The 16,418-nt window shown below is 37.6% G+C and overlaps 3 protein-coding genes across 4 annotated transcripts in view; 2 read left to right on the forward strand and 1 right to left on the reverse strand.

Annotated features, from left to right (window-relative positions):
* Window positions 1–874, forward strand: part of mpp4b (MAGUK p55 scaffold protein 4b) — a 13,623-nt gene extending 12,749 nt beyond the window's left edge. The window contains exons 21-22 of the mRNA XM_067458297.1: window positions 228–362; window positions 459–874. Coding sequence (XP_067314398.1) covers window positions 228–362; window positions 459–650 — 327 coding nt within the window. The 3' untranslated portion in view covers window positions 651–874. The remainder of the gene's footprint in view (window positions 1–227; window positions 363–458) is intronic.
* A 1,863-nt stretch (window positions 875–2,737) lies between these two features.
* tmem237b (transmembrane protein 237b) lies at window positions 2,738–12,779 on the forward strand. 2 transcript variants are annotated; one of them, XM_067458298.1, is made up of 14 exons: window positions 2,738–2,908; window positions 3,005–3,055; window positions 4,640–4,671; window positions 4,769–4,782; window positions 4,964–5,035; window positions 7,062–7,187; window positions 7,289–7,382; window positions 7,508–7,668; window positions 7,851–7,977; window positions 10,821–11,012; window positions 11,134–11,207; window positions 11,483–11,579; window positions 11,662–11,783; window positions 12,646–12,779. In XM_067458298.1, the coding sequence occupies exons 1-14, from the start codon at window positions 2,891–2,893 to the stop codon at window positions 12,705–12,707; spliced, it is 1,242 nt and encodes a 413-aa protein (XP_067314399.1). In that variant the 5' UTR covers window positions 2,738–2,890; the 3' UTR covers window positions 12,708–12,779. The 2 variants fall into 2 exon arrangements, with proteins under 2 accessions (XP_067314399.1, XP_067314400.1); XM_067458299.1 differs by lacking the exons at window positions 2,738–2,908; window positions 3,005–3,055 and adding an exon at window positions 3,067–4,521.
* A 74-nt stretch (window positions 12,780–12,853) lies between these two features.
* zp2l2 (zona pellucida glycoprotein 2, like 2) lies at window positions 12,854–16,359 on the reverse strand. Its single transcript, XM_067458300.1, has 9 exons — window positions 15,999–16,359; window positions 15,524–15,714; window positions 15,299–15,396; window positions 15,014–15,171; window positions 14,328–14,517; window positions 14,024–14,168; window positions 13,872–13,950; window positions 13,089–13,202; window positions 12,854–13,004 (listed from the first exon to the last, which is right to left on the reverse strand). The coding sequence occupies exons 1-9, from the start codon at window positions 16,315–16,317 to the stop codon at window positions 12,880–12,882; spliced, it is 1,419 nt and encodes a 472-aa protein (XP_067314401.1). The 5' UTR covers window positions 16,318–16,359; the 3' UTR covers window positions 12,854–12,879.
* Between the last annotated feature and the right edge of the window lie 59 nt (window positions 16,360–16,418).

The following is a 16,418-nucleotide window of genomic DNA, read 5'->3' on the forward strand; positions in this document are numbered from 1 at the left end:
TGACCGCACTAATCTGGCTGATATCAGAATACTTTCAAATTGTAACATTTTATGCCATTCTGTTTTAAATACAATATGTATCGTAAAAAACGCTATAAAATTAGACTTGAAGTGAATTGGGCAAACCATCTTCACTTCTCCAAAGAGCAAATCATAAAATGAATATAGCAATGTTGTTGTCTATTCTTAATTACGCCTGACTTTTGAGAAAATGTCTTGACCTTTAGGCATTAGAGTCAGTGAGGACTCCAGAGCTGAAGGCATATGTCATCTTTATAAAGCCTCCTACTGTTGAGCAGATGAGACACACACGAATGAACTCGCATATCATTACAAATTACTACACCAGCCGACCCTTTAAGGTGAGCTTGCATCTTTAACTATTGGTAAGTTTATGTGTACTGTCTTTAAAATACCATATCTCCATTGTTCTCTATATTTTCTCTCTTTTGAGACAGGAGGAAGATTTTCAGGAGATAGAGGATGCTGGACGCAAGATGGAACAAAATTACTGTCAGTTCTTCGATCATGTGATCGTAAACGACGGTCTGCAGGCCGCATGTGTGCAGCTGCTGACTGCAGTGAGAAGAGCTCAGGATGAACCACAGTGGGTACCGACCGCATGGATCAGATCGACGGACCTGTCTTAATATGAAGAGAAGAGCTCAGGATGAACCACAGTGGGTACCGACCGCATGGATAAGATCGACGGACCTGTCTTAATATGAAGAGAAGAGCTCAGGATGAACCACAGTGGGTACCGACCGCATGGATCAGATCGACGGTCCTGTCTTAATATGAAGAGAAGAGCTCAGGATGAACCACAGTGGGTACTGACCGCATGGATCAGATTGACGGACCTGTCTTAATATGAAGAAAACTCTCATTTTCACCTTTTATGCTGATAATAATGTCTTTTGTCTATAAAAATGTTAGTCTTGATGATAAATATGTTCTATTCACATTTTTTCAGGTTTCAATACTTTATGACATTTTGTTTGCCCTTGTGAAAAAATTAATTAAACCTAAACTTTTATAATGTCAATGTCAATTTATTTATCGATTAAAACAACACATGTTGACCAATGTGCTTTACATCATTTGTAAAATAACATACACCTCCACAATATGATACACTATAAAACAGTCAGTGGATAAAGGCCACAGAAAACAAGTACGTTTTTAATTCAAATACAGTAGTGGCGGCCCTAATATAATTAAGCAAGCTATTTCATAGTTTAGGCACAGCTTTAGGTCCACAAAAGATATATAAAGGATTTTTGAGCACACTTAATCCCCTTTAAACTGTATTTTATTTTGAGGATTTCCAGATCTGGAGTGACGAGGAGAAATAAGAAGAACAGAACTAACATCAGTTACGATGGCCTTATGCATTTATTTATTTTTTGATAAGATATTTTGAAGAATGTTGAACTCCAAACATTGGAGGCTATTGACATTCATTGTATGGAACAAAAACACTGGAAAAACAACAACATGAATAGCTGAAGAAAGAAAGTCATACAGTTTGGGAATAACATGAGGGTACATCAAAGGTCAACTGGGTCAACTATCCCTTTAAGGCTTTCCATAAATTGTGACCTTTTTTTGTTTGTAAATTAATATTTTATTAATTGAGGGTTTTACTCCTTTCAGTTTGTTCTAAATTCTGTATTTTACATCCAACCTTTTTTTTTTTGTTACACACACACACGCACGCGCACACACACACACACACACACACACACACACACACACACACACACACACACACACACACGTGTAGTGTTTCCATGTTTTATGGGGACTTTCCATAGGTGTAATGGATTTTATACTGTACAAACCGTATTTTCTATCACAGGAAACATTCTGCATTTTTACTTTCTCAAAAAAAACTCCTTCTTTATGATTTATAAGATGTTTTCCTCATGGGGACCAAAAAATGTCCCCACAAAGACAAGGATTTCGGATATTGCCATCTTTGTGGGGACATTTTGTGCCCATAATGTAGGGATTACCAAACCCCACACCCCACACACACCACCTGCAATCCACACACACGTTGATCTATGTGGTTTACAGGGACTCTCCATAGGCATAATGGTTTTTACACTGTACAAACCGTATTTTCTATCCCCTTACACTGCCCCTAAACCTACCCATCACAGGAAACATTCTGCATTTTACTTTCTAAAAAAATACATAATTTAGTATGTTTTTAAAGCTATTTGAAATATGAGGACATCCTCATAAACCACATTTATGGTGTAATGTAGTTATACAAATGTGTGTCCTCATAAACCACTTAAACAGGCTCACACACACATAGGATATTTATATGTAGCCTACTGCTGAAGAAAGAAAGTCTTTTGGACCGGCATGAGGGTGCATCACAACATTTTTATTTTGGGGGCTTTCCATAAAAGGTTTTACTAATTTCATTTCGTTCTAAATTCTGTATTTTTTAACCTTTTATTTATTAGAAACAGAAATAGTTTTTAGTCATCAGGATTACAGATAACTAAGTCACATGCAATTTTCATGCTTTAGGTAGTAGACCTTCAAAAAAAAATATTAATAATACGATCATAATTCTATTTAGAGAAAAACATTAAAAGTGTCTTGTTTTCTGGTTAGTACATTGACAGTGTGATTTTCGCTATCTGGCACTGAGTAACCGTATTGCCCTTGTATATAGCTACGTTCTGAATTGACGCGCGCCTTTAGTACAGACAGTACGTCAGGGAAGTGAGACACGCCGACTCGTCTCCAACATCAACAATAGTCAACGTGCACAACAAAATCTCTGATCACAAACGACATGAAAATTCAAAGATACTTTTTACTCCTGAATTAAATCGATAAAGCCTAAATTTTTCAGCTCGAAAGAATGGATACGGAAGCAAAGGTTTGTTACTAGCTTGAATGAGAAACCTCATGGTCTGTAAAGTAGTTTGGCAAGCAATTGCTCTCAGACTTGAATTAAACATATTATTGTACGTAGGTTCCCAGCGCAAGGAGAAGAGATCTCCCTCCAATTCCTCAAGGACAGAGGGTAGGTCTGGGATATTCATGGCATTTTTATGTGTTGATGTTTCTTTGAGCTGTGTTCATCATCAGACATCCCATTCTTCAGATTTGTCTGTCTTGAGAATATAAGCGCTGAACGTAAAGGTAAACACTCTTGAGAGTCAAAGGCTTTTGCTCCCCCTGTAGGTTTGTAAATGAAAAGAACTAGGCTTTCCGGGCTTATACAGTACAATCTGTTTATCTTTGTTAAATATGTTGTTTAAGACATAGTCTGGACTGAAGATATACTAAATAAATTTATAAATCCAATCAGTACTGAGGTCATTTAGATTAGGCTAGGCTAGGTCCAAGGAGATCTTCTTTTGTTTTATTATGGTAAAAATGTAAATCTCACAGAAATGCCTGTATAATATTTGACCCCTAAAACCAAAATAAAATTACTTTTTGGGCATTTAGGGTTCACATTCACTCCTCACAGTCAAAAGGGGCCAAACATCGAGGTGATGTAACATTTTGAAGAACGTTGGGCAGCAAATATTGGAGGCCATTGGCTTCCATTGTATGGACCAAAACACACTGGAACATACAAAATATATTGTATACTTATATGTGCCATATAGTTTTGGGACAACATGAGGGATTACAGAATTGTGTGTGTGTGGCCTGGTAATCCCTACATTATGGGGACAAAATGTCCCCATAAAGATGGCAATATCCGAAATCCTTGTCCTTGTGGGGACATTTTTAGGTCCCCATGAGGAAAACATCTTATAAATCATACAGAAGGAGTTTTTTTTGAGAAAGTAAAAATGCAGAATGTTTCCTGTGATGGGTAGGTTTAGGGGCAGGGGCAGTGTAGGGGGATAGGATGTACAGTTTGTACAGTATGAAATCCATTACGCCTATGGAAAGTCCCCATAAAACATGGAAACATGACGTGTGTGTGTGTGTTTACTTAAGTGACACAAGTGTCATACTATTCTGATGCAGTAAAACAACATTTAAAAAAAATCAAAACATATGTATTTTTGGTCAAAAGTGACCAACGAGCGCCAGATAAAAAAATAAATGTGTATTTAATTATATTTGAAAATGTAATTAATTTATTCCTGTAATAAAAATAGTTTTCACCAGCATTACTCCAGCCTTCAGTGTCACATGATCCTTAAGAAATTCATTCTCAAATCCATTCTGATATGCTGATTTGGTGTTCAAGAAACCTTTCTTATTATTATCAATGTTGAAGTAAGTTACGGAAATATTTGTTAACTACAATAACCCTAGTGAGTGTTTATGTCAGAAGGTTGAGTAACACGGTTTGATCCTTCCTTACATAATCCTGCTGCTTGGCAGATGCTCGCCTCAGATTTAGACTCCCATTAATCCTTACTTTAAGTGCGCCAAGATGTTTGTTTGTACATGCGCAAATGTCCACATTTCTTCCCTTATGTTCCCCATGTACTCTTGAGTGGAATGGCGAAAAAGTCGATGGTAAGCTTCATTAGACACAATACACAAATGTAGAGCGCTCAACAGGTTTAGCGTCTGATGCTTTAGTTTGACTGGAACTGTTTTTTTGCTAATCTAATATTACCTTTTAACATTTTAGCGGGGACCACGAGCATTGCCATCTATGCCAAGGTAAGTTCACTTAGCAGATTAGATGTTCACATTGTAATTTATAACACGCTGAGTCTCTTATTTCCTTCTTGTTTCTTCTTTATGCCTTCAAACACAGTCAAGACACAGTAGGTGAGTGTTTCTCTTTTTTCACATTTGAGATCTCCTGAGTGTCTAAAAATGTTTTGTTTTTGTTTTGGTAATAGCGTTTATAGGTTTATGATATGTCAGTTTGATTGCCTTTAAACTTCAAGTTAAAATTGATATTTAACATATTCATTATATAATGAAGCTCTTCTGTTGTTCTACACAGAGGATATGCCTGCTCCAAAGAGTAGGAAAAAGAAGGCCAAGAGAGATGTAGAGAGTGCGGATGAACCTGACGGTGGGTTTGGGTGGTATAAACAACACACATGATAGAAGAGTTTGGGGCTAGTTGTCACACAGTAAAGTTGTCGCATGAGATTTATCTCAGTACCTTTTTGAGTTAAAAGGCCAATTACACACATTCTTGTTTTCTCTAGCAGTGTTTTTTATGTTAGTTTTAAAGGTCCCGTTCTTCGCGTGTTTTCGAAGCTTTGATTATGTTTACAGTGTGCAATATAACATGAGTTCATGTTTCGCGTGTAAAAAAACAGTATTTTTCACACAATTGACTTATCTGTACAGCGCTGTTTCCTCTGTCCTAAAAACGGCCTGATGATTTCCTTGTTCTATGAAGTCCCTCCTTCAGAAATACATAACGAGTTCTGATTGGGCCAGTGCTTCCCGTGTTGTGATTGGACAGCAGCTTAGCGCACTTTGCCCGGAAAGGTCCCGCCTCTTACCATAACGGGGAGAGCAACAAGACCACACCCCCTATTTTGCGTGTTCTTGTGGGCGGAGGGTTAGTCATCAAACGGTTCTAGTGACGTCATTACATCCCTGCACTTCCTGCCGTAGTCCAAACCGGCCGTTCGCTGTAGGCCTTGAAAGGGAATTTCTGTATAAAATATCTCGCTTGGCATTGAACTTTGAGCTTTATAATTTTACAGGTATTATTTATGCTCTAACAGCAACATTACACACTAACTAAAGTATGAAAGATGGAATCGCCAAGAACGGGACCTTTAACAGGTTTATAACTATCATAAATTGTTATATGGATACTTTTGTTATATCCTCCAAACCATATTTTTTTATTATTGTTATAACTGGTGGGTAACAAATGAAGACAGTATGTGTTTATAAATAATATGTTTATTATATACAATTGTTTATTTTAAAGGGATAGTTCACCCAAAATTTTAAATTCTGTCATTAATTACTCATATGTCGTTCCAAACCTGTAAGACTTTTGTTCATTTTCAGAACACAAATATAGATATTTTTAAGGAAATGTGAGAGCTTATTGTCCATCCATTGACAGCAACACAACTGCCACTTTCAAGCCCCAGAAAGGTAGTAAAGACATAATTTTATCAATATATTTTTTTAAACAAAAATTATCCATGTGACTCTAGTTTACCCTCAGTTTTTTATGAGGCGATACGAGTGCTTTGTTAAAAAAATATATATAATTTTTGTGTGAACTACCACTTTAATTACAATTTATGTTGCCAAAATAAAATAGTTTGATATTTTTGTTATCTTTTAGATTTTTGTGGTTTCATGAATTGTTTTGTGTTTCGTAATTATTAACATTTTATTTTATTTGTGTCTTTAGTCATGTTGTCACACAACTGGATACTCTAAAATTTGAAGACACCATGAAATCAAAAAGGAGAATTCTTTTTTATTTTATTTTTTATGGAATATTGTGGTATTTATTATAAATGAACTGACAAAATGTAAAATATGTACCTTGAATGCAATTTAATTCACTTTGGATAAAAGCATCTGCCAAATGCATAAATGTAAAAATTTGGATTTATCAAGGAAAAAGTGATTTATTCAGGCACGTCTCTCTTTTTTTATTCATGTGCCAACAACTTCCCCCCACACTTGTAGTTTATATAATTTTTATATCAGTTTGTATCATTCACATGCAAACCACAACAATCCAGTGCGCCAATCAATTTGCACTAGACAAAATCAAGTCCTGTCCTACATTTTTTCATGTCCGAGAAAACGTTTCACTCGGATATATACGTCTCATTAGGAAAGAAAACACTATTGCAAATTCCATAAATCAGCAAATTAGAATTGTGTTCCCATACTTGTCAGTATGGGTTTGAATTGTATGCACATTTTACAAAAAGTAGAATACATATTTTCTTTTGAATGGAGGAAGACGCATTTTCGGAAGATGATGTTGTAGTTACATCTTCCCCCACGGGCTACTAGACTGTAAACCAGCCAAACTTAACTGATCACATTTAAAAGCATGGTGTGCATTTGTGATGAGTTTGTTTTACCCGTGCCCTTTGTAGATGGTGGAATGGAAATGGGAGGACTTGCCAGTCGTAGGCAATCCGAATGTCAGGAACCTTTGACACCGGAGCCGGTGGACAATCCTCCACAAAGGAAGAAAAAGAAGAAGAAAGCACAAGCCATTGGTAAAAAAAACACTGTTCATTTGGATGTCCTGTTCAAGTCACCTGATCTGATACCTGATTAACATAGACATCCAGACAATAATGCTGCTCTGATTGATCAGATGTGGAGGGAGATCAGACAGACCTGGTGTCAAATGGAGATATGGTGGATCAGAACACTGATGAAGAGGTGACACGCAGACCAAAAAAGAGAAAGTAAGTCATTTTCTTAAGCTCTTTGATTATTGTAAATTAAGAAGGATCCAGATATGCACCACTGATTTTTTTATTTTTTTCCATTTTTCCATAGCATTTACAATTATATTTCTTTGTTTCTTCAGAGTGAAACCTAAAGTAACAGAAACACAGTCCAACAATGAACTGGACATTGAGGATGAAGATATCATCACAGACCCCCAGGTGCCAGTTCCCCAGCATTCCTTGTTCTCCGCTCCCCAAGGGCAGAGCCAGCCTGTGGGGAAGGTGTTCGTGGAGAGGAGCCGTACGTTTCAAGCAAGATTGTGTATATGGTGCAGGATTTTAGGACTGTTTGCAAGTTCATAAGTTTCAGCTTTTTACATCTAAACTTTTAATTATTTTTAAGTAGAAATTGTGTGCATGCAAGTTTTTGCATCAGGAAATGAAGGTTAGGTGTAAGTAGTGACCATGTTTCTTTGGTGGCAGGTCGTTTTCAAGCAGCTGAGCGAGTGGACCAGTGGAAGACCAGTGGACCGATGGAGCAGAGCTTTATGGACATCCGTTCAATGTGGACCACTAGAGATGTCTCCTTGAGAGTACACAGTGGCTTCAGGTGTCCTTTCTAAATTTGGTTTTAAAACGCATTATTTTCCAATTCTGTGAAATTGATTTTGACTAATGTATTTGATTAGATTCTTTGCCCGAGGTGCCTTTTTGAGTAAAAAAGTAGTGGCCCTAGTATGCTTTTTTTCTAATATTACCTTCATGTCATATGTAATATAGCTGTTTGTGAATGTAAAAGATCTGCAAAGTTTCAAAGATCTAAGTGCATGATGAATAGAGTTATCATCTCCCAAAAGAAAAAACCGATTCTAAACTCAGTAATTCTAGTCTTACTTCCTTTACAAATCTATGTAGGTTTGAAAACAAATTTGCATAATGCCTGTCTGGTCTTCATTGGCTGCCCACAAACAACATCTACTTTGATCCTTAAACACTGTAGTTTTAGCAGAGGCTTGGAAGAGTTTGGTTCATGTTGTCGCCATATCGAGAAGATGCTGTTTTAGTTTCTGCACTGCGAAAGCAAATCCACTTTGCACATGCACTTCCAAAGGATGAGGACTAGAGCTGTATAGTAAAACCGATACCATCGTTACTATTCATATCACTGTGTATTAAGTGCTGAGTAAAGCCTTCAGAGCTGAAAATCAGATTTAGTAATGGCCATTTCATTGTTCTGTAAACGGTATAGATCAGTCACAACAGACTGGGCCATCTGACCAATCAGAGCAGAGTAGGCTCTCAGAAAGGCAGGGTTTAAGGAGACCGGATCCTTGATCAAACCGTTTCCGACACTATGAGAAAAGAGGTGATGCTGCAATGTATATTATGAGAAAATATAAGGTTTTTTTTGTTCTTTTTTTTACCTTGGATGCATGTAAACCTAGGAAAAACCTGCAAAACAAATTTAAAATGGCATAATGGGGGCATTTTAAATAATGGAATGTTGCATAACAGGGTGGAAGCTATTATCACAGTTTCTTTAAAAATGTATTACGTTATTTCATTAGCCAAACCCCTTAGACACAAAAGTACCCTTAAGTTAATATTTAAAAAAAAACACATTTGATTGTTCACGGTTCGCTGTTGTTGATGATAATATCAGTAGTAGTAGTATGTTTTAATTAACTCTATAAAAAAAGAATTTTTGATCATTATAATAATTAAATGCTCTTCACTCTAAAACATGCAGCACATCAGAATATACAGTTATTTAATTAAATTGTAGCCTTTGATTTGATAATTGCTATATTGGGTAGGGTAAACTGTGTCAGACAATCAGATTATGATGAAAAAATACATATATCAAGTGGAGTGTTTAGGCTTGTTACATTTTCCTAATTGAGTTTTCTTTAAAATTAGACGAGTGATAGGTGTATCCAAACTTTCAATGTGAATGATTGATTATTTTCTTACTCAAATGCTTCAATCAATATTATTCATTAATATTTCCTTTCATTTTTGTTCTAAATTGTATTCATTACTCATCTATTCAAGAATTTGGTCAATTTTTTAAGTTTAACCATTTATCTAGCATCTTGTATAATTCCAATATCACTGATGTTGTAGTTTAAGATAATGTTTTATAGTTGTATTATACACTTTTTGTCACCACTACCTTTCAAAAGTTTGGCATCTTAAAGGGGTACTTCAGCGCTGGGAAGATGAATCTGTATTTAAACTGGGTCATCAATGCAGTAGAAATGCGAAATTATTTTTGAATTTGGTGTCTTCTAGACTGAGAAAAGACAGAAAATGTATTTTTGTCCCATGGGGATGAAAGACTACAATTCCCAGAATGCTTCGCTGCCCTGTGCCATTCCCCAACGTCACCAACTTGATTACAGTGACTGAGTTAGAGAAGACACTAAAATTAAAAACTGAACGTGTCTGTTCAATATAATGAGTGAGTCACCGCGCGAGTATCCCAGCACTGAGCACTAACTCCACGAGTGATGAGAGCTGAGGTAATCACGGCATACATTTACAACGCGAGTTCAGTCTGGCGCGTTTCAGTTCATGCCTTTACAAGCTTAACTTTCATAGAAATTAATTTGAGAAGTTAAAAGACTTACATTGCACACCATAGCTCCGTTTAAATGAGTGCCTGCCAGCTGAGCTCTCCCTGCAAGCTGAGTGTGACCTCCCATCCCCCATGCGCAAAATTCAAAACTTGGGGAAATGGCTCCCTCTACTGGCTGTAGTCTTTAGCCTTTGGGCAAACATTCCTCCTATGATGCAAAAATCGTCAATTTGCATCATAGGAGGAATTTTTCCAGAAATAAAATGCATACATCTCTTGTCTCAGGGAGATATGAGGGGGGAAAGCACAATAATTTGAATATACTCCAGGGTTTCTACTGATACAAAGCCATATGCTAATCGCTGAAGTAACCCTTTAAGATTTGTTTTTGTGTTTTTGAAAGATGTCTGAACGGAGGCTGCATTTATTTGATAAAAAATATAATAAATACAGTAAAAAATTAAAAATTATAACAATAATATGTAATTTATTACTGTGATGGCAAATCTTTATTTTCAGCATCATTACTCCAGTCTCCAGTGTCACATGATCCTTTAGAAATAATTCTAAAATGTTGACTTACTGTTCAAGAAATTGAGTTATTATTAACTTATTACAATAAGTTATTATCTAAATTTAAAAGTTCTGCTTAATATTTTTGTGAGAACCTTGATACTTTTTTTGAAATATAACTTTTGTAACATTCTAAATGCTTTACTGTCACTTTTGATCAATTGAATGCATTCTTGCTGGATTTTTTCCCCCCTTTTTCTTTATATAAAAAACACATTTCACTGACCCCGAACTTTTGGATGGTAGTGTACATCTGTGAAAAGACTGTTTTCTAAACATTGGCTGTTCTTGCTACACAGAGTGATTGGCCTGTTTTCTCATGGCTTTCTGGCTGGTTATGCTGTGTGGAATATCATTGTGGTCTATGTGTTGGCTGGGAAACAGCTGAGCACTCTTTCCAACCTCCTGCAGCAGTATCATACCCTGGCCTACCCCGCACAGTCCCTCCTCTACCTGCTGCTGGCGCTCAGCACCGTCTCTGCCTTTGACAGGTGAATCACCAAACCTAATGCCAATCACTTGGACCAACACAAACAAAAATTCACTAAACACTGTAGTCATAAGTATTTGTAGCATTTAAGATTAAACTAGTGTTTGTATCTTTCCTAACAGGTTAAATCTGGCCAAAGCCACTGCGGCCATGCGGAGTTTGCTAACACTGAGTCCTGTGGCGCTTGCCTCCTTCTGTGAGTTCACATTTCCTTCTGTATTTTTCCTTGTGTACTCATGCAGTAGACCTTAGTCAGGGTAGCCCCATATATATATTTTTTGATAGGAATGAAAACGAGGCAGTAAAGGGAGAGAATACAGCACGTTCAGCTTACAAAATGTCTTTATGAAGAAAGAAAAAAAGGAAAAGTTACAGCCCTCACAGCCTGGTTTTCATCCATGGCATCTACCCTGAAAAAGATCTGTAGCCACACATGTTCAGCAATGTTTAATGTATACTTTTTTCCCCCAGTTTATTTCTCTGCGCTTGTTTTATCGCTAAGCCAGCAGATGACAAGTGATCGCATCAATCTCTATAATCAGTACTCCAGCGATAATGTGACACTCTGGTAAGACCCCTCGCATTAGAGCATGCTGGGTAAATGTACTCGAAAGTAATAAAAGCGGAGTGTTTGTGTCATCTCCTTTCAGGCAGCCGGGCGCAGAGCGCAGCTTTCTTTATCCCTGGATCATAGTGAATCTGGTCATCACTTTACTTGTCGGACTGGCCTGGGTTCTGATGTCGACAAGTCCAGAGATCGATCACACAGAAGGTAAATGCTACAGGATGTTGAAGTTCAGTAGTCTTATGGTTATGTTTGGAATTTAATACTAGTGTACAGCATATGGTTAAAAAAAAAAAAGCAACAAAAAAAAACAGGATGTAACAAACCACATTACTGTTACCATGTCATTGTTACACATTTAATTCAGCAGCAGTTATTTCAGAATAATAAAACTTATATATAGCTTACTAGTGTGATCAAATAAGGAAATTCCTTTTAAACAGTTGGGATTATTAATTTACTTTTTTTTTTTTAAAGAAATTACTTTTATGCTGCAAAGATGGATTTAATTATCTAATGTAACCGTAAAGCTATTTTATATTACATTTTTTTTTTTTTTTCAAATAAATGCTGCTCTTTTTAAGTCGGTTACATCCATTACATCTTAAGTGAAACAAATCATGGTCAAAAAATAAAATAAAATACTTCTTGAGCACCAAATTAGCATATTTTAATTTCTGAAGGATTGTGTGACAGAAGACTGGAGTAGTGATGCTGAAGAGACAGCTTTGGTAATACAGGAATAAATTACATTTGATAATAAAATACATTGATTTAACACTTATCACCTTTTTAAATGTCTTATGCTTACCAATGCTGCAGTGTCACAGGAAAACCCGTAATATTAAAATGTCAAATACATGCATTCTATTATTTTAAAATGCTATTTATTCCTGTGATTGCAACAGATTTTTCAGCACCATTACTTTCAATCTCTTATGTATAGGACATTTTGGAGAAAAAAAAAAGTAGTAGGAACATTAACCCACAGTAATAGTAGGCAGTCGGAATATAATGGTATTCTAAATTGAAATTTCTTGCATACTTATGCATGTTGTTTTCCCCTCAGAGTTATTAATGTTGATGGAACTGGAATATCCTAAAGCGGGCGAGAAGGACATCACTGCATAAGGCACCTGAAGTTGTTTTTTCTACTATATTTTGATACATGGTCATTGTATACATTATAAATGCTTGTCCATTGTAAGATTTAAGCAATAAATGTTTTTTAGATAAACCAGTCTCCGTCTGATTGATACAAGTGATCACAAAAGAGAGGCCGTATTTAGATATTTTATTAACATCACACTGGAGCAGGCTGAGGGCGAGGTTTGGCCCGCTGTATTATAACAGCCACCACGAGCCCACAGACACCAAACAAAATGAGCGCTCCTGCAGCCCATAATCCATAATCCAATATCTGTGGGGCTAGAAGAGGTAAACATTTCCAGGGAGAAGACCAGAGTTTGGATTGGGTGTTCAATGTATGAATGTTAACAAATATTGTCATACCTTCCTTAGCTGCAAGATTCTCAGAAACCGGCAAAGGGGATACAATTATGACCTCCCCACTCGAAACTACAGCCTTTTCCTCAGAATCCTTTAAGTCTTCTGAAACGGCCCTTCCTAAACAGGAAAAAAAAAAAGTTTATATTCATATTTATAATCTTCCATGTAGCTATAATAGTGCATAGTTAAATGTATACATTATAATACTACTACATTAATTTATAATCTTCCCTGCAGCTGTACCCACTGTAACATTACATTAATTAAATGTATTTATTATTATCTATCATTTTTATTAACACCAGAATCTCCCATGTAGCTGTATGTATAATTATACCACAACGTTTAGAATATTCCATATAGCTGTGCTACATACTTGTATTTCCATCGTGACAACCCTATGAATAGTTTTAACATGTTATTGAATGGCAATGTTACTGTAGCCTTGGCAGGCTAGATCTGCAACACTGCTGCAAAGTGTGCACTTGCTACTCCTAAAAGATACACTGCAAGCATGCAAGATGCTGCTGCACAAACAGACAAATCCCGTATCAGACCTAGGCAGGTGGAGCTGGGGGAGGTGGAGGGTTTCAGAGGAACTCTGATAGCGCTGCAAGACTAGTTTAAAATCAAACAATGAACCAGATTATTTAATTTGAGCAAGCAATCCCATTGGCCTCTGATCTTGCAGCAAATCAGCTTGTGCCATAAGGATGTGACTGCTTGCAGATTGCATGTGAAGGACCTGTGCCCAATAGAGATACAGACACACACACACACACTCACTTGTCCTACTGCCACAGCTGGGCTCACATGGTTCAGTGGCGGAGGGGTGGCAAACAGACGTACTGCAGTGAATGAAAAGCTGTTGAAGAAAGGGTAGAGGACGATAAGATAAGTGAGAGCTAAGAGAACGTGGTGGGCAAGGCGGCACATACCCTTTCCTGCAAAGGCACGAGAGAGGACTGATCTACAAAGGTGAACATCTTCACCACAAAGCGTTTGTAATGAGATGGGTACTGCAGCCCCGAGGATCCAACAGGAAGCAGAGTGGTCAGATAATGGTCATCCTTATATGGACAGCTATAAAGAGTAAGAGGAAAACTAGAACACTTCAAACAGTGTTTAAGTTCTTTGGCATTGAGGTATGGGTAGGACACATTGCACTAAAAGCCCATTCCCCAAACTTCTATAGATGATAAATTAAAGAAGTGGTGAAGCTATGAAGGAATTCAGGTTTACCCATTAAGCATTAGGTCCCACTGAGGCATGCTCTGGGGTTCAGGTGTAGAAGTGGCCCAGCAGTGGTCCAGGACTAGGATTAGGTTTGGATCGGTCCTCTCCAGAATCCGCACCTCCACATACACAGGTTCTCTCAACACTTTTGTAACAGGGTAGTCCGCCTCAGAGTAGTATGAAGTGTACATATCCTCTAAAATCCATATAGAGATTGCTGGATTAATTAACAGTGTCTTACTCTACAGAGAGATAGTAATTTGATATAGACCCAATATTGAATGAATGGCGTAGCAACACAGCCTACAATTTAGCTACAACGTACACTCGACGCAGAAATATAGATTGGGCTAAAGAGACCCCTTTCAAAAACAGAACTCTTCCCAAACCCATACTTTTGAATTGTAGCATTAGCGTATATAGAAACTGCAGTTAATTTTGTATCATAGTGTTATCTTTGAGAAATCAGTTCTAATATTTCCAGATTCTTTGGGAACTTACTTGTTTGACCAGGAACATTTCAGGTTAATTTGGCAAAATATTATATTATAAATATAATATGGGGTTTGGCTATTATATTATAAGCATATGTACTGAAATAAAATCATAAAACTCACCCAGTTTACGGTGCAAGCAACATTTGAAAAACCTGACTCTATGCTGTTAAATATTAGTTTCAGGATTCTGCTTACCATCAGGGCATCCTTTAGCGGCACACTGTCCCGTGGCGAGCCTGAGCTCCACTCGGAGTATGCCCAGCTGAGAGACAGGGAGAGGAGGAGGAACTGTACTCACCTCCGCAACCAGAGCCTCAACTGCTGTTCCCGAATACCTGCACTGGAACTCCAGCCTTCAAGACACAGACAGAAAATTCCTGGGCTCCTTTCAACTGATTTTGTTACCAAAACGTTGAACACAAAAACAGACCACCAAGGTGAATTCCGAAAGTATGTATGACGAGACGAGCCCCCCCTCACTCATAAGCACTGTCTCTCGTAATTGATCCACGAGGTCCAATGCCCACTTCATACGCAGATGACATCATGTTCTCATAAATAATAAAACCATTTTCTTCCTGAAGGAGATAAGAGGACAATTAATAGTGATCATAAGGTGAACCAAAACAATGATGCAAAAATTATATGATCTTTCTCCCTGTGACTAATAACATGCTTCAAGGCCCACCCTCAATTCACACCCACCTTCATTCTGGTGCCACAGGAGCTAACAGCAAACTGATAGATGGCAAAGGTGGCAGTACTGTCGACAGGCACGCAATGGCCACTGGGGTCGTTCTCCAGCATGTGGATGGAGTCTAAACTGATGCTTGGCAGGGTGGCATCACGAGATACGACCAATACAAACTGCCCATCCCTTGTGCACTGCAGGGTAACTGAAAAAGAAAAAAAAAGTATAAAATTAAAAAAGAAAATTACACTACTGGTCAGATAGATAGATAGATAGAGAGAGATGTTTATCAAATATATGCAGCCTTGGTAGACATTGACTTAACTATAGCTTACAAAAATAGCAGTTAGGATCACTTACTGACATTACTGTAAAATTGTGATAATGCTCAAATTCTAGCTACATTAAGTAGCTACAAAGCTGGTCACAGCTAAATAGTTGACACTGAAGTATAATCATCCATTTGCACGGTGTCGTTCAGGAACTCACCTGCCTTGGCATAATAACAGCCCTGTGCATCATAGCAGCAGCTGATGTCCTCACATTCAGCTGGAGTGAGGTCAGGTTCTCCACACTCAATGCGCTCATGCTGCTCCACCACACAGCGCTGAGAGGCAGAGGAGGAGCTCATCGGAGTCCTCTCCTGCTGGGCATCAAGCATCTCCTGCTGGGGAAATTCCTTCAGAGCTGGTGAGGATGATAAACCACCGGCCTGATACTGGGGCATTTGCCAGGGAAACTGTGACTCCTGAGCATTGCTCAAACATACACTAAGCGTAAACGCAACTGATGCTGCAATTACCAACATTTTTGCGGCTTACTTTCGCTAAGTACGAATTTGTTCCTGCGTGTCACATTTAAAGAGCTCATAACGACCCAAATTAATATGAGCCCCGCCCATTTAATTAA

The sequence above is a fragment of the Pseudorasbora parva genome, chromosome 12 (assembly GCF_024679245.1).
Source record: "Pseudorasbora parva isolate DD20220531a chromosome 12, ASM2467924v1, whole genome shotgun sequence".
Lineage (NCBI taxonomy): Eukaryota > Metazoa > Chordata > Actinopteri > Cypriniformes > Gobionidae > Pseudorasbora > Pseudorasbora parva.

Coding starts and splice junctions, on each gene's coding strand:
- zp2l2 (XM_067458300.1), bottom strand. CDS start 16,317: ATGTTGGTAATTGCAGCATCAGTTGCGTTTACGCTTAGTGTATGTTTG. Junction 15,172..15,298: donor ACGAGAGACAGTGCTTATGA/GTGAGGGGGGGC, acceptor TGTGTCTTGAAG/GCTGGAGTTCCAGTGCAGGT. Junction 14,169..14,327: donor TGGGACCTAATGCTTAATGG/GTAAACCTGAAT, acceptor TACTCTTTATAG/CTGTCCATATAAGGATGACC.
- tmem237b (XM_067458299.1), top strand. CDS start 4,450: ATGCGCAAATGTCCACATTTCTTCCCTTATGTTCCCCATGTACTCTTG. Junction 7,669..7,850: donor GGTGTTCGTGGAGAGGAGCC/GTACGTTTCAAG, acceptor CTTTGGTGGCAG/GTCGTTTTCAAGCAGCTGAG. Junction 11,784..12,645: donor AGAGATCGATCACACAGAAG/GTAAATGCTACA, acceptor TTTTCCCCTCAG/AGTTATTAATGTTGATGGAA.